This window comes from Sceloporus occidentalis, unplaced genomic scaffold (assembly GCF_023333645.1).
Source record: "Sceloporus occidentalis isolate IW3139 unplaced genomic scaffold, rSceOcc1.0.p SCAF_125, whole genome shotgun sequence".
NCBI lineage: Eukaryota > Metazoa > Chordata > Lepidosauria > Squamata > Phrynosomatidae > Sceloporus > Sceloporus occidentalis.
Window position 1 is genome coordinate 2,505,333 of NW_028317105.1, and position 17,020 is coordinate 2,522,352.

Genomic DNA, 17,020 nt, shown 5'->3' on the forward strand with positions numbered 1-17,020 from the left:
ACCTGACACTTGCTTGGACTGGCGTCATTATGCAGACGTGAGAGAGGCTCAGAGCCTGAAGAAGGACCTGACCTGAAATAACTAACTAAAGCCAATATTACTCACTTAATCTGTGTCAGAGGTCTGGGGAGTGTGCAGTTTGGAGTTACAACATCCAGTAAACAATAGTATTAATCTGCAATGTTTGTTTTGCAATATAAAACTTGGCAATCTGTTTACTGATCTGGCAGAATGAAGGGGCATTTCATTTTCACCGATGCGGCCAAGGCTGTAGGTAGTTACTGTTTACCACAACACAGCATTTATCTGAAGCTATTGGTAATTTATATGCTTATCTAAAGCTCACCATTATTGATTTGTTTAAGTAGTGTTTTGACTGTGTTATAGTTTCTTTTTGTGAACTATATTTTAGCTCAATTCTGCCATCATCAAGAACATAAATCTCCATCGTGTATCTCACTAAATCTCGTCTAGGACTGAAATTCTTGGCAAATCTCCTTTGCACCAACAACTTAAACCTACATTTCACCCTCATTCTTCCATGGGCAAGAAGGAGATGGCTATAATATAACCCACATGGAAGGCTATTTGGTGTTGCTGGCAGTATTTGCAATAAACACCTGACATTATATGTTTGGACAAGCACTGCGAGTCTGGGGTTTAAATAATGACCCCCACCCCTTCATGTAGAGAAGGACAAAGTCTCCGTAAAACCAACAAGGTTTGTCCCTAAGCCCCTTTACTGTATCTGCAACATCAACCTAGCCAATAGCACTGGAGTCATGGCTGAAATCAGCTGCAATTGGGAAATACATTTCTTTAGAGTTTTACCAACCCCAGTTTACGTTTTCTGTTAAATATTTAATAATTTACAGTTTTAATAAAAAGTATTGATTTCTGACATCCGCACATAAAGCTAAACTATAAAATGTGTATATAAAAAAACAGCTAAAATATGCATGCATTGCGAAGTGAAAACTGGAACATGAATATATAGAAAGCGCGAGGCTTCCCTCTGCTGTCGGCCGACAGATCTACATTGCAGCGGCATCTGGCGATAAGATACGGTTGTGGAGCCATCTAGTGTTCACAAAGTAAAATTGCATCATGAAGTTCCATACATTCTCCCAAAGGACAATTCACTTTGCACTTTTACTAACTCACTTTTGTTAACAGGGAAAGCAAAAGATTGTCTTTTTTTGTAGGATGGTTGCTATTGAGAAGACAAATGAAAGGCAGCTGACCGATGCCAATGTTTTTAGTGCCCTGCCTGACATCAGACCCTGGCACTCTATAATAGCAGGTGATGCACAGGCCGAGGAGATGTTAGAGAAGTGGTCCATGGCAGCAGTTAAACCTCCAGGCTACAGCGGCTGAAGAGGTGGCCCAAGAGACAGATGCCATGGGCACCTAAGGTATGCCTGGGCCACATGCATCCGGCCATGTTTTAGTGTGAACAGTAACAACATAATAAGTAATAAGATAGAACTTACCGTCTCTATAATACAGATAAGGAGATAATTCTTCCTAGGAAACAACCTTGGATTTTTTTTCAAGCATCTTCTAAACAGTGCTTGATTGTGGGTCCGGTCAGTCTGGGCTCCCAACTCGCAAAGTAGTTCCTCCCTGAAAATAGATACATATGAAGACTATGGAGTGGAATAAACGGATAAAAAAAAAAAAATCTAAAAAAGATGCTTTTCTTATTTTCTGTTCTATGTCTATGATCAAGAGAAGAAAGAGGGACTCTCTTAAAGTTGTGTTTTTTTTTTGAGAGGTAGCATAATCATTAAAGTATACAATTTCCGTCACAACCCTGGACTCATCCTATATGACTTCCTGATAATGTCCCTTAATTGTTAAGCAAAGTGGTTTGTAAAGGAATCAAAGTTCAGTTATTCCCAGACACCAGATTATTAACCCCTTCACAACAAAGCCGTACCATGTACGGGCTCACAATGCATTGGCATTGTGCATTTAAGAACAACCCATTGTCCTTAAGGGGTTAATGGCTCTGTTAGGACGCATATTACTGTCAACATTGTAAAAATGATTATCGAACAAGTCACCTACCTAACGATGCTTCCATGCAAAGGAATATATCCAGTGGAACATTGGTTTCCATTGCCTTTTATCTTAAACAATCGCTGAGAAGAGGAGATGCGAACAACACTCATGCTTCTTGTAGAATGCCGACCCGTTATTACGTTAAAGGGAGTGGATCTCAATAACAACATTCTAGCACTTTAACGGTAATTCTCACACATCATCTGTAAGCCATAGAGATAGGTATGTTGGAATTCAGCTGGAATGATGGCAAATGCTAGACCCACAAATACACTGAAAATACCCACAAAAGGGGTTTTAGACATCTGGTTAGTGGCAATCTGAAATAACCAATAAACAAGATTACTCAGGATAAGATGGTTTCAGATATCTCAATAATTAAGGTTTTGAGAACATTTATGGATCATTTGGGGAGTAACATTAATATTATTAAACTTTATTTCTGCCATAACCGCAGCTATTTCATGAGCTCTGTGAAAGGTCCAATCATCTTCTGTCATTAATTTCCTTCGAATAGCTTCTGCTTCAAGGTCCTTAATAAACTGCTTACTGAGGGCGATTGATAAATAGTTCCCAAAATTACAGTTGCTAGCTAATTTACGTAAAGCCACAGTAAATGCTTTCACATCTTCATCTGCAATTTCTAACGGCTTTGGGTTAAAGTAGTCACAGTCACGTCAGCGACGATCCCCAAACTTCTCCCACTTGATGATATCACTCATGCCAAGAGAATACGGTTATGTGACGCGCTACGTAATCCCAAACCCCACACAAATGTACTAAACAAATGTATATATGGCTAAAAAAAAAAAAAAAAAAAAAACACCTAACAAATGTATAGATATATACAAAAAAACCACTAACAAATGTATAGTACAAAAAAACCCTAACAAATGTATAGTACACAAAAACCCTAACAAATGTATAGATGGCTACTTCTGGTGTGTGGAGGTCCCCACTGCGCATGTGCAGCTCTGGATATAGTGCCTGAATGAAAGTGGAGAAAGGTGTTAGATTTCTTTATTTCGATTTTTTTTCCTGGCATAATGTATGGATTTCCTTAGGATCATAACGACACAGAGGCTTGTGACTGTACGACAGAGACACGTCGAAATAACATCAGTAGGATTTATGAACCACGAAATAAACATCACTAGCGTGACATAAAAGTACTTTATTGATTGCACAATGTTTGTTTTTTTTCAGTACGTTTCTTTACTAAATAAATTACCCTACATACAAAAATAAAATAAACAGTGATTTCATGTTTCGGAAAACCTCTCCCGGCCTCTACGACATTATAGCGAGATACAGAAAGCTTTCACAAGCCCCTGAGAGCGAGGCCATTGAGTCGCAAGATGGGTGAAGACTTTTCTAGTGTCTGCACGGGAAGCTCACACACATCCACGTGAAGAAGAGACCCAAGTGCCGTCTTCGTAAGCCTCTAGAATATCGGCCAACGTGCAGGAAGATGGAGGAACCCAAACTGGAGTGAACTATTAACTACACTAAATAACTAAACCTTTGGAGGGATAATAAGTGTGTGAAGAATAAAAACACATGGGCAGAGGAACCCTACGACCGGGCGACAAAGTCTACCGGTAACGTAATATCCGGCTGAGCGTCTGCTTGGATGTAACACAGTAGCGGCCATGGTCTCCACAGCTTGGCACAGGACGACTTGCTCATGTAGACCCGGCATGATATACAGAACAAGAAACTGCTGCTAATGCGGTCCAGCCAACAACTTCCGCCGTACAACTAGAGTTGAAACGCTACTACGCTTGCGCAATCCGACTCACTATTTTCTGATTAGCGGAATTAGAACAGGAATTATTCGGTACATAATAAAAAATGAAACATTCCACCAATTATTTCTAGTTAAAGGCACGCAGCAGATGTCTATGACTATTCTTAAAAAGCAGAATTTAGAGAAAATGTTGGCACAAATCCTACAAAACCTAACTGGATGTTTATAGCGGACTGCGGGTGACTGAGCGATAGTCCTTTACCCTTTAGTATAGAATAGAAATAGGAACAGAAATGGGCTCAGTGCCAGATGAAACATGTTATCTCCAAATTATAAAAAATATCCTTTTGATTAATGGCCAACACTTATTAAAACGCATTTAGCAAAGACAGGGGCTTAGATGATCTGAAACTGTATTCTTGTACAATTCTGGCGAATATATATTTGAAAGCAAAAAGTAAAAAAAACAAACAAAACAGGATTTAATTTTTCTTTCTTCACTGGTGACTGGTAAAGGGGTCATGGGAGTTTAGTTAAAACAGGGATGGACGCTATCTAATCTTAAACAATGAACACGATTAATAAACAGCATTTTGTTAAAAGTAATTCAGTATTGCGCAATCCGAAAAGTAAAAAATCCTGCAAAAAAAAAAAATAAAAAAAAAAAATAAAAAATACACAACCCAAGAAATATATTTTCTCATAATTTATACGTAGTGTTTTAACGGTATTAATGTTATAGTGTGGTAGCTTGCGGCACAAACTCGTAGCAGCCTTATTTTTCCTGCAAACACTTTGCTGGAAACAAGCAGGGTAGAACGCGGACACCGGAGGCTGGTGAATTAGCAAGCATTAAAATGGCCTCATTATAAGAAACAGAACATGGCAGCTCTTTAATTATGGCTCAACCACGCGGAGACAAAACCCCCCCCCCCCAAAAAACAGAAAATGGCACTAGAGCTGCTGGCGGCCGCCGAAACTCTGCCCTATACAGGGGGGCTTGAAATACAGTATAGTTTTTACTTCATTTGTTTTGTTAGTGTGCATGGCTCTACATAAAAAAACCTTTACAAGAGTTGAATCAGACCGGCTCCCAAAAACGTAGAACATATCCGTCCTGAACAAAATGTATAGATCAAGAGAATTTGTTTTCATGCAGGGTATCATAGTGAGGATTTGCTCATAGGGCAGAAAAGTAAAAGCCAAGGTGGCAGATCAATACATTTCTCCCCATTTCATTATTCGTTTAAAAGCCCCGTATTCACACAATCGTTAGGCGGCAGTCCCTTTAAGTTGGCATTCCTTGATCAATTCGGTTTGTTGCGGCAATAAATTTACCGGCTGAATGTTACAATACGTTACTGGGATTTCGTCACCAAAAAACTAATGCATTATGCAGGGCCAACCTCCGTGAGATTTTCCTGGCCCTGTGTAATGCATAGTTAATGACAAAATCTCGAGTGACCATCTTGCAAACGTTAAAGCCTTGGTCTTTTATAAAATACAGTTAAGTTGGCGAGACTACATATCAACGCACATAAAATTCACATTTTACTGCATAAACATGTAGGGGTTCCCTGCGTTAAGCTCTTGACCCCACTGGTAAAGCTGCCATCGCTGCAGGGTGGTGCAAGAAGCATAAAAACCTCCTTAAATGCCATATCGAACCTCTCGAGTGATGCCAGCTATAAAATGTAAGCCCTATATATAAATCAAGAGCAAGACTCGACACTTAGCACAAAGTTCCCGCGCCCACGTATCATATTGGAGGCAAATTCCCCTCCGAGTGAAACGTAAATATATAATCAGAAAGAATAGGAGGTATTTCAGACACCTCTGACGTACCACGAGGAAACCTACATACGATCGCAAGGGCACTTAAATATGTCACACACAAGTTAACAGTGACTATGGCACCAGTGTACAGATCACAGGGCAGGAGCAAAACTAGTCGGTGAGCGGTGAGCATGTGGTTGGAAAACTAAAATCACAGACAGGTCTAACATGTAAATGTAACAAGTAGAAAATGTTCCCATAGTCCCATATGTCACCATAGCTTCATCGGGGATCCAGAATGACTACAGTACCAGAAATGTCTGCTGTGGGGTTTCCTTCAGCGTCCCCGTGGCAGAGACGAGAAAGAGGTTTTATCCCAAGCGCCACCTTCAGCCCGTCCTAAAGCTCTTCTGACATGAGAGCTGCCATCTTACTTTCTTTAAAGGAACCTCTTTTCAGTTCTAGGATTTAGTTTACTCGTCCTCGTTCGCCAGCAAGAATCCCAGGATAAAGTTAATCGCCCTCTGCCGTTCACTTTGTATCTGTTTTCCTGCAAGGTTCGGAGGAGGCCGCAGAAGAAGAGTGGAAAAGACGGTCGCTGTGCGAGAGAAAATAGAAAACATTTTACACCGCTGAACGCCTACACCCCACCCGCGGAACCCTAATATCATGGCGGCCACAACGAACCCTTACCAATCATACTAGCACTGAGGTTGTTATCTTCAGTATATTTTAGCAGCTCCCTCAGAAAGGCCATTAAGTATCGGAACACGTTTCGGTGGCAACGTGGCAGCTGAGAGATCACCTGCGCATGAAACACACAGTTAGCATCTGTGGTCAAGCAGATGACGTCAGAAGAAGCAGAAGATAGAAGAGGTATTCCCACCTGTCTGCACAGCTGTGTGTTATGGCAGCAGTCAATGCACCTCTGGTACAGCTCGTAACATATCACAGGCTCCGGCAGGGCTTCCAAAAATATCAGCAGTGCCTCGGCAACCGAATGGTTACTGCCGGCTGGGAGTCAGCATTAAGGAGACCACATGAAAATTACAGAGCACACTTCTGAATTTCCGCAGGAACGGGCACACATAGCGTTAGAATAACGATTGGAGAGGAACATCAACATCTTATGACATCTGACAGTAAACCGATATTTTTTTTTTTGCGATTATACACGATTAACGCTTTCAGCGCCAGGAATCAAACGATAAATCTTGCTTAGCATACTTGAGCGTAACACAGCTGAGAGACGGACTCCACTATGTGCTGTTAGACTACTATTCCCATGATGGTCGGAAATGCTTAGTCTCAGTAGACCATGAGGTACCCCATGGCCATCACTGCCTTCTTGCTGTGCTTGGATAAACACGTGACCATGTTTTATATGATAAAACGCAAAAGGAGGTAACTAGTAATTATTTTTGCTATTTGTTACCACCTCTTTTTAAGCAGCGCAATGCATGATGTCATAAGTCAGTGATATTACTGAATGTGTTTCAGTGTGACAGCCAAGGATACGGATGGTCTCTGGAATACTCGTGTCTAAACAGTCAATAATCTGCTGCAACTCTTCTTGTTTTCCTGGTGTTTGAAAGAGATCTTCCTGCATCAGAACAGAGGAACATGTGTTAAAAGCACTGGGTGTTTGAACATGAACATTCGCAACACTGACGGTTGGGACTTACGGCACTACATCGAGAAGAATTTACCATTAGGCAAGAGGAAATAACCAAATGAACATTTATCACCGTTTGCTTAAAAGGGACAGACTCTTTAAATCTTTAGTTTCACTGACAAATTAAACTACAAAGTATTAAAAAAAGCTTAAAAAAAATCACCAGCCAATCAGAGAAGTTGTTGAAAATTATATCTTAAAAATGATCACAATAAAATCAGACTTGAGAGAGCAGAAAAGCTCCATGTAGCGCATCTTGTCTCCCATTTGTGAACCAAGTTCATTTACTTATTAATTCTTTAGGATATTACATTCATTACATTGATTTTTTTTTTTTAGAGCTTTCTCCATGGATATTGAATTCATAGAAAGACATACCGTATTTGCTCAATTATAAGACGACCCCCCAAAATCTGAATATTAATTTATGAAAAAAAAAGAAAAAGCCTAATTATAAGACGACCCTATAGGCCATTTGACCCCCTATGTGCCACTCTGCCTCCAAAATTGCCACTCTGGAATTTAGGGGGTTAAAAGGCATATTATGGGGCAGAGTGGCATATAGGGAGGTATAAGGCATTTCAGGAGGCAGAGTGGCATTAAGGAGGTTAAAAGGCATTTTACAGAGCACTCTGCCTCCAGAAATGCCTTATGCCCCCCATTTAACACTTCCTCTCTCCTCCAAACTTACCGGTGCTTCTGAGTCCCCGGTGCTTAGTCCGGGCAGTGTGTAAAGCGCTACGCGATTCGCGTAGACAACTTCCGCTGCAGCCGGGAGGAGGTGCGGTTAGCGGCGGGGTTGTCTGTGTCCATAGCGCAAAGCTTCCCCGGCTGTCAGAGATCATGGGGAACTCTAATTTCTGACAGCCAGGGAAGGTATGCGCAATTGACACAGACAACCCCCGCTGCTAAACGCACCTCCTCCCGGCTGCAGCGGAAGTTGTCTACGCGAATCGCGTAGAGCTCTACACGCTGCCCGGACTAAGCACCGGGGACTCAGAAGCACCGGTAAGTTGGTGGGGGGGGGGGGAAGGAGGATCCAGGTCCCCTGCATCGCTGCGGGGGCTCTGGATCTTAGTCTCATAGTCAGACCTAGTTGAGGTCTGATTATAAGATGACCCCGATTATAAGAGGAGGGGTATTATAAGACGAGGGGTCTTATAATCAAGCAAATACGGTATATCTGCCGTTGGCATCCCAAAACACACCTGGTGACAGGCTTCCTTATACAAGTGATTCACCAAGAGCCAAACCTCCTTTGGTATCTTTAAAGGCTTGTCAGTGGTCCCATCGATGTCCAGCGGCAGATTTTGTAGGACGGCTCTCTCCTGGAGGCAAAGCAAATGATAGAAAACGGAACTGAATATTTACAAGATTTTACATTACAAGTTCTTGGCCATTTACTTTGACCTAACCAAGGACAAATTATATTGTTCAACAGCAAAGCCATGTCAGAAGTTCCTTACTAGACTCAAGAGAAAGAAAGTTTCCAGTTTCAACCATACCAGCTATGTCACTACCCACCAGTCTGACCCATAAACATTCAGAGGATCCGACTACCCATAACATTTCCATAAAACATCACACCAACACCACCAGCTCCTATTCATAGAGAAACCCTACGAAACAGATAACGCAAAGCCAAGCAGCACGAAACCCATCTCGAGAACCACGACTCAAAAAACGTAACCGCCGTCACCCAACTCTTACAGACGCGTTTATTTTGATCTTGACGTGAAAAATGCTTGCTTGGCTCCTACGTCACTTTAGTCTAATCACAGTGACAGCAGCACAGGATTATATTAAGTCTGATCTCAGAATAGTAAACAGCGGGCCCCACACCAACTTATCTCAATTATTTGCATAGATTTACCAGGTTCAACATAAAAATAAAAACTTGTTAGGAAAAAAACCAGGACGGCACAAAAACAATTACCCAAGTCTAATGATCTCACCAAACCACTCGTAGTAACTTGCGGCATTTGTGTGAAAACAAAAGGTCTACAGGCCTATTAAAAGGTTAAGAACACATTGTAGTACGTTGGGTTCTAGCCAGGTTTCTGAGCTTGAAGGGCAAACCCAAGTTCAGGGCCAAGTTGTAGGGCCAGCTCAACGCCTTTGGCAGGAGGACCTCGCTGCTGTGGACCCTTCATTATATTAAAATGCCCTAATCGCATTTCAGAGACAAATGAAATAAGTTGGCCAAGGGTGTTTTATGCCAGACCAGCAAGCAGCTTTTAATAGCTGGAAACGACCCGCATGAGGAAAGCAACAAAATACGACAGGTGCCCAAAAGCACCGAACGCCCAAACAGCAAGGAAGGAATAGAAATACACCAAATAACGAAAAAGGATTAAAGAGCCAGCAAACTTTAAAGATAACCTGAGAATGTTTCAAAGAAGCAAATGTGAGAGACGGGCGACCCCGTTCTGTAAAATTACAGGGAAAGCCTTAAAATAACACAAATGCGTCCATGAAAGAAAAAAAAAAAAAAAGTTTGGAGGCTCTTTGAGGTCAAACACCACAAAGTAGAAAGGAATTGTAACAAAGAGAGCAGATCCTGAGCCTTTAATATGTGTTACCTTATCTGAGAAGCTGTCTTCTCCCTAAGAGCAGATGCAAATCAGAAGGCAAAGAGAGGAGAAAAAAAGAGATTTGTGAGATATCCAGACCCGAGAGGCAGTGAAGAGACTTTAAGGAGATCCATTCAGTGACAACTTCTATCTACAAGTACTTTGTGACCTAACGGGTCAGTAGAGTCACATAACATTACCAACAGCCCTAATACCGTTACAGGTTTTAACTCAAATTAAAGACAAGCCCAACATTTAATAAACATGTTATAGTTTACATTTTTACACGGTTTGGCAAACTAAGAGTAATATTGGATACCTAAAGCAAAAATGATTGCGCGTGAAGACTGCTCACCAAGTCTATGAGTTTGGTAACCGGTATTTCCCGGATGGGCCTTTTCATCCGGCACAGAGCCTCCAAGGACGTGCCAAACGAGCTCACCAAGTAGCTCCCGCTGATGGTTAGGAAGTAATCTTTACCCCGATCCAGGTGAAGCACTAAAATATCTTCAATGCGGTCTTCGCCGGAATTAAGTATAGTGACGGAGTCTTTACTGACATAAACATCCAGGTTAATGTCTACAGTTTCATCTGGAAACAGAACACATCGAGGAGCTCAGCCAAAAATCAATGAAACCCTGAGAGAGAGAGAGAGAAGTCTCCCTTTACGTGACAAAGACATTTACCTGGCTCCAGGTAGCCTTCGCAGGGCTCGGCTCGCAGCCAGGGTTTGCAATACTGTGTATCGTTCAGCTTCGGGATGAAGGAAAAGTGGCACGGAACTTGCCCGTCGTTCTGGATTTGGAATTTTTGTTTTTGTAGCTGACGAAACCGCACTCTATCAAATACAAACTGAGAGGAAAAAACAAAGTCAACACAACAGTATTATATCTGCGAATACATAAACACAGACATAATGCTTAGAAGTTTAATAACGTTTGGAAATGAACCACAAATCATCTCCTTATGCGACTATAAGCTTAATGAGCAATGTAAAAATCCTTACTTCTCTGCTGCTGAGATTTACAGAAGGTAGGAAATCGTTCTCCATTCTATCCATCATGCGCACAATGTCTTCAAATGATTTCCGGTACCTGCGCTCGTCCACCACCTTCACCTGGTGGGATGTAAAAAAGTAAATCAGATACTAACTGCACAAAGTATCATGAGGATAATCCACAACAGAATGTTTTAGCAAAACAAAAGCACTTGTGAGCGTCAGTCTCAGTGATCCTCAGTCTCAGTGAACCTGATGACTTCTGCAAAGCATTCCAAAATATACAAAATACAAAATCATTTACACCATTCTCAGCTCTGGGGTGTCACATCACACCGATCCTAATAAAACAACCCCCAAAGAAGGAACTCCCAAGCTTCTGAAGAGAATTATTAACCCAATGCGGAAAAGCATGCCGACTGGCTTGTGATCATTAGTCTTGAGGTCCATACCACCGCGATATTTGAGCTGCTTGATGTTTGCTCCCCTCCAGAGAGCCCAGCGACAACAGACCGGGACACGACTCTTTAGGGTTTGACACACGCCGCCTAACCCTTGACACCTTTGTCACATCAAACCGATCCTCACTAAATAATCCCCCGGGGGCCAAAGGAGGAACTCAAACTGCTTCTGGAGAGGATTATTACCCCAATGCTGAAGAGCGAGCTGACTGGCTTGTGGTCGCTGGTTTTCAAGTCCATATGACTGCGATATTTGAGCTGCTTGATATTTGTTCCCCTCCATAGAACCCGATCACACCAGGCTGGGACACGACACTTCCCACTGTAATGAGAAGAGCCAGAAAACAATGTTCTTCGTCATCCAGATCACTTGCTAAGACCTACACTATTATTATTACACTCATGTCCCCCCAATGTGTGTTAAAAGTGTAAGTAGACAAAATATTAATTGCGCTCTCCGGTATGTTAAGCAAATAAACCTTAGGCGGATATTAAGAAGCTTTGGTGATATCGTGTCTTATGGCAATTAATGTTCCCGACGATAAATTGTTAAGAAAATACAATTTTAGGTGACTGAAGAATTTCTGGGGAAAGCTGTGGGCATTCAACAGTATTAGAAACTATATTTCGGGTTTGTCTTTGTTACAAAACTGGTCAAATTTGACAAAAGTAATACTTGTTTTGGGTATGCGGTAAGCTGGAGAACAGACATACGACCAAATATTTAGAGAGCTCTCCAAGATAAAAGGTAGATTTTAAACTCAACGAATACCGTGTTTACCTGGAATCCCACCGATCCGTTTTAGGATCGTATTTGTACGTTGGAATAAAACTGATGGGACCTTCTATAAAATCAGAGAAGACGTTCTTCAGATCTCGCTGGATATTCAACTAAAAAAAAAATAGAGCACGAGGTAGAATGAGGGACGGTGTTTTCATTCTCTTTGTCTGAAACATTACAGGAGGTGCTTCACACAAAAATAGAAAATAAAAGATTAAACAAAAGGCCATCGAATCTGTATTGAGGACCGATTGGGGGTATTGAGGAGGGGATGCAACAGCAAAGGCTTCCCAATAATAATATTAGAATGCTAAATGATCAAAATACCTGGTCAAACTTCAACAGCGTGTGGATGTCATTTTTCATGATCAGGTTTTTAGCTTCTGTGGCATCAAACTTGCAGAGTCTGTAATTCAAATCTCCCAGCCAAATCACAACACTATAGGGAAAAAATGATTAGGATTAGGCAATTACAGGTAAAAGGTAAAATGTTAAGATATATCTATTAAAACTAGGAAATGAAGATCTACTGGGCTCATGTCCAACACCTGGTCCAACGACTGCAAGTCAAATCCAAGCTTGCGAATATTACTCCTCGTCTTTGACAAGAGAGCCTTCCTACCCCGGTGATCCAGCCGAGACGGTCACGCAGCACAGAGGAAAGATATACTATGGAGGTCTGCGCTGGTTACAAGGGAGATCTCTCCCCAACTGGCCAATGAAGCCGCGGCAAAGAGCATGATGGCCTAATACAGCAATCTATTTAGATGTGCCAGCTTACATGTACACAACCTGGCCAGTGGTGCCTTAGCTTCCTTGGCAATGAGACCTCCAAATAATTAAAACATTCAGAGCAAGCGTAAAAACAGGCTTAGAGCCCCCCCTGGGTGCCTTTTATATTAATTCAACATCACTTACTCGTGCTTCATAATATTTAAGGACGGTATATTTTGTTCCGAGACTGTGAAGTTTAGTCGAGCACAAATATCCTTGTAGTCTTGATTCCGCCTCTCAAAATCTTCCACATGCGCGGCGAGGTGAGAATTCACAAAACAGAAGGATGTGTTGTGGAAGATAAACCTCACAGCGACACCTCCCTTGTTACCCTGAAGAGAGAAAAGGGAACAACAAAGGGATAAACATATCAAGTGTGGCACACAGAAGAACATGATCGACCAGCAATATATGATTGCGTTAGGAAAGACTTACCATTTTCCCCATAATACCGGTCCCAACGGACTCAGCCGCCACCTCTTGGATGTGCTTAAAATGTTCCTTCTTTGCAAACACCAGCATCATCATCCCCACAAGTCGTATCAACCGAACCTAAAACACAGTCCACAAGTTGGGGACTAAACAGGACTTCTTTCACGGTTTTATGAGAACGCAGTACGAGCTTCACACGTACAGTCTGCCTTTCTTGGCCTTTATTTCAATAATTCTGCAGTTTCTGTAACCCTCTTACGCTAAGTTCCAGATATGCAAAGTTACGTCTAATAAATTCAAAGGATCTGGTAAAAGGCCCCAACATCCACAAAACTATGCTCTAGAATCGGGTTGCAAGGAGTATTTGGTCATCCCCCCTCCAAATTATGTATATGGTGCAGTACACCCTAGTAAGTGACTGAGGTCAGCCAAAGGGTACGATCTACTCAATGGGAAAGGGGGCTTTGATTTCAGAGGGTTTTCTATTCAGCTACTTGAGATTCTCGGAAATAATTCATTTTATGACACTCTCTTCCTCTGTATTCAGAACCCGGACAGTCAAAGCTACACACTGCATCTGCTGTAAATCCACACAAAAGGACCAATCAATAGGACCGGTCCTAGATGCGAAAAACGGACGGAGGGGAAAATGACAGACAAAATAAATAAAATACAAAACAAGATATGCTATTCTCACTTTCTTATACTTGGCCTTGGGGTGTAAACTCTTCTCGACAGCTTCCAACCATTCTTGTTCCTTCCCGGAATCAAAGTAGAAAAAAGCTTCCGTACTGAGATCGAGCTCCTGAAAACTGAAAAAGGCACGGAAATAGTCAGACGCGTAACATGTATATTTTGTTTCTTCTGAAAAGCAGGGAAACTTTTTGGGTGCAGAAGTGTTTTAGTTATGAGAGCAACGGCGGGAGAAGGACCAGATCGGGACTTGACAGTAGATTGTAAGCCCTAAATTCAGGAAAGGCTTAACGTAGTAAAAATAAACCTCTTCAGCTACGGCGGGTTGTGATAGAGATGCGGTTAGATAAGCTAAGAGGATGTGGTCGATGTAAAACTTTTTGCAGAGAACGTGATGAAATGTGGAAAACGGTCTTAGAAATCAACTACCAAACGCCAACATTTCAAAAACTTTGCATTTTTGAATGCATGGGAGGGCTATATAACTCGTTGGTGCTGTAACTAAGCGAGGACTCATTTTGTTTGTACGAGAATCACATCACTGATTTACACTAATGACATCCGAGACGCATTACCTAGAAATGTCCCACAAGGGGACGACGCTACATAAATGCTTTTAAAAAAACGAACAACTATTCAAAGCCATGCGGCTACAGACCTCTTAAGACTTTCAGTTCTGATTATATATCGGATTGATTTACTTCCAATCATGCCAAGTTGGGTGGTATAAAATAAATAGGAAACAAGATTTATATCCATGCATCTATACATGCTAAAAAAAAAAAAAGAGGATATTGTAACATTGTATAAATAGGTGCAGAGCTTTCGAGGACCTCTCCATTAACACATACTCACCCGATAACATATATATCTGGGGGGTCTGCATCCACACACAACCAGGGCTCCAGACCACTATCTGGAGACTGGCCATTGACATTCCACGTGCCCACAAAGAACCTACGTAACAAAGAGACGTTCTTCTGTTAGATGAGCAAACCCAAGGCCGGATCAGCTTATAAGCCTTAAAACAATGAAATAATGGAACCTGCAGCTATACAGAAAATATTATAAATCGTTATAGGGTGGTACAACTACATGATAGACAAAACCAGGCAAGAATATGTCAAATGACTGAGATGGCATTATTAGGGCAAACAGCAGAAGAAACATTGCCATTGCTTTGGTTTAACGAGGAATCGGTCGCTACATTCATTTGGAGTAAAATAGGAGCGTGCTTTGCTCTGCAGCATCTCAATGAATACATCTTGTTGCTATTTTACCTCTTACCCCGACTGGTTTCATCTCTATACCCCCAGCTGAAGAAATTGTTCCATGCGTATTTCTACCGACCTGTAGTTCTCGATGTTCACGTAGTCGCTCTCTTTCTTTGCTAGGAGATGTTTGATTAATCCTTCCCTTTGTCCAGACTGGGTGTTTGGGACAAAAAGTTTGCGCATGGTGTTGGTCATTCTTGGTTTTTCCCAGCCAGCGGGATCTCTTTCTCTGTCCCGGACCGGCCTGTATAAAGAGATCAATGAGGAGGCGTACATATCAAGGTCAGGTCATTGAAAAATCCACCACAACTCTACTATAAAGCATGGCGATGGGGCACCAAGGCTACTCCCTATATAACTTGAAGAAAATATTTTGCTAGTCCAGTTTTGGCAGATTCACAGGCATTTGGGAACGTAATAATTTTAGCTTTTTAACGTTGATTCAGGGCAAACCTGTTTGCATTTGGAGACCTTTAAGCTCTTTTACTGGAATAAAGTTTCCTTTGGGGATTTTTGTCTACTTCTGGATCAAAAGATATAGGTGCTTGAAAGGTTAAACTTGATGGACGTTAAGTCTTTCTTTTTAACCTATGTAAATGTAATTTTCATCGCTGACAGGAGTCGGTAAAGTATGGTTCCCAAAATTGGTCATAATTTAAAAATATGTAATAAGTTAAAACATCATTCTTAACCAGAGAGACCTCTTTCAGCTCGGCACATAAAAGCATGGCCGGCCACAGACGTACAGGTTTCGGTTTTCATATTGACATCATCCCTACCGCTATTTTTTTGTTCTAGGTCACACTTACTGTTTGTCCAAAGCCAGAGGAGGGGGCGGCGGCGGCGGTCGAGATCCTGGGTGTCTGTTTTCTATATTCCTTTTCCTTTCTAAATTTGCGGCCGTAAAATTATCCTCAAAGCCCAATTTGCCTAAGAAGCAAAAAAAAAAAAAAAAAGAAATACAGCAACAAGCCTCCATCTATCTATTATCTATTTAACACATACGTGTAGATATCACAGATAAGAACTCAAGAATATTTAAAATGTATGCATTCGATATGAACCAAAGATTACTTCAATGGACTGGATAAACAGAGTATATATACGATCAGCTCAATCGTTTTCTTAACGTCATCATCCCTTAAGTCCTCACACGCCTCTATATTTTTATTCTTGTGTTTTAATTTAGAGTGGCAGCATTTGGACTGTCGCTCGCAAAGCGGGACAGTTGGGAGGTGTGCCATAAAGCATATCTCTCTTCCGCTGTATTTTGCTCTGTATTTGTTTCTGAGAAACCCGCACATCTTTTAAACCACTCAAGGACCACTAATAATCTATGATGGCAATGCGATCTGTTAAAAGAACATGGATCCCCTCCCATCATGTCTTGAGATGAAAGCCCTACAATAATTCCACGTATCCTGTTATTCTTTTAATGTTCTATCTTCTATCAGACTTTCCATGCTCCTTTACTTCCCATGACCGTTCAGAGAATACAGTATTTGATTCCTATTGTCCCTATTTGGGAGGTTTTAACACACTTTCTGGGCTCTATCTGCATTATTAGGAGGACACAAGAATCAGAAAATAAGAGAACTATTTTCTAGTAAGTGAATTCGGGACATGGAGCTCTCTCTTTACACATTAGCAGCGCTCCGGAAAGCCATCGGCCTTAACGTTTATCTACCGGTATACCGCGAATCAGACAACGTACATCCTCTACAACGGAGCGGAAATACCTGGAGCTGCCTGTGAAGAAGCCCCCGG

General features: G+C 41.5%; 1 protein-coding gene across 1 annotated transcript; it reads right to left on the reverse strand.

Moving 5' to 3' along the window:
* Positions 1 to 6,066: 6,066 nt before the first annotated feature.
* On the reverse strand, positions 6,067 to 15,463 carry LOC149281996 (inositol polyphosphate 5-phosphatase OCRL-like). The gene is made up of 16 exons (XM_089498754.1): positions 15,330 to 15,463; positions 14,835 to 14,936; positions 13,984 to 14,098; positions 13,290 to 13,406; positions 12,999 to 13,186; positions 12,408 to 12,519; positions 12,081 to 12,190; positions 11,486 to 11,621; positions 10,848 to 10,958; positions 10,528 to 10,693; positions 10,197 to 10,432; positions 8,477 to 8,596; positions 7,112 to 7,196; positions 6,480 to 6,607; positions 6,287 to 6,398; positions 6,067 to 6,191 (listed from the first exon to the last, which is right to left on the reverse strand). The coding sequence occupies exons 1-16, from the start codon at positions 15,446 to 15,448 to the stop codon at positions 6,067 to 6,069; spliced, it is 2,082 nt and encodes a 693-aa protein (XP_089354880.1). The 5' UTR covers positions 15,449 to 15,463.
* Positions 15,464 to 17,020: the final 1,557 nt, after the last annotated feature.

Coding starts and splice junctions, on each gene's coding strand:
- LOC149281996 (XM_089498754.1), bottom strand. CDS start 15,448: ATGACCAACACCATGCGCAAACTTTTTGTCCCAAACACCCAGTCTGGA. Junction 14,099..14,834: donor CCAGATATATATGTTATCGG/GTGAGTATGTGT, acceptor TGCCTTTTTCAG/TTTTCAGGAGCTCGATCTCA. Junction 8,597..10,196: donor TTACCAAACTCATAGACTTG/GTGAGCAGTCTT, acceptor CTTTGCCTCCAG/GAGAGAGCCGTCCTACAAAA.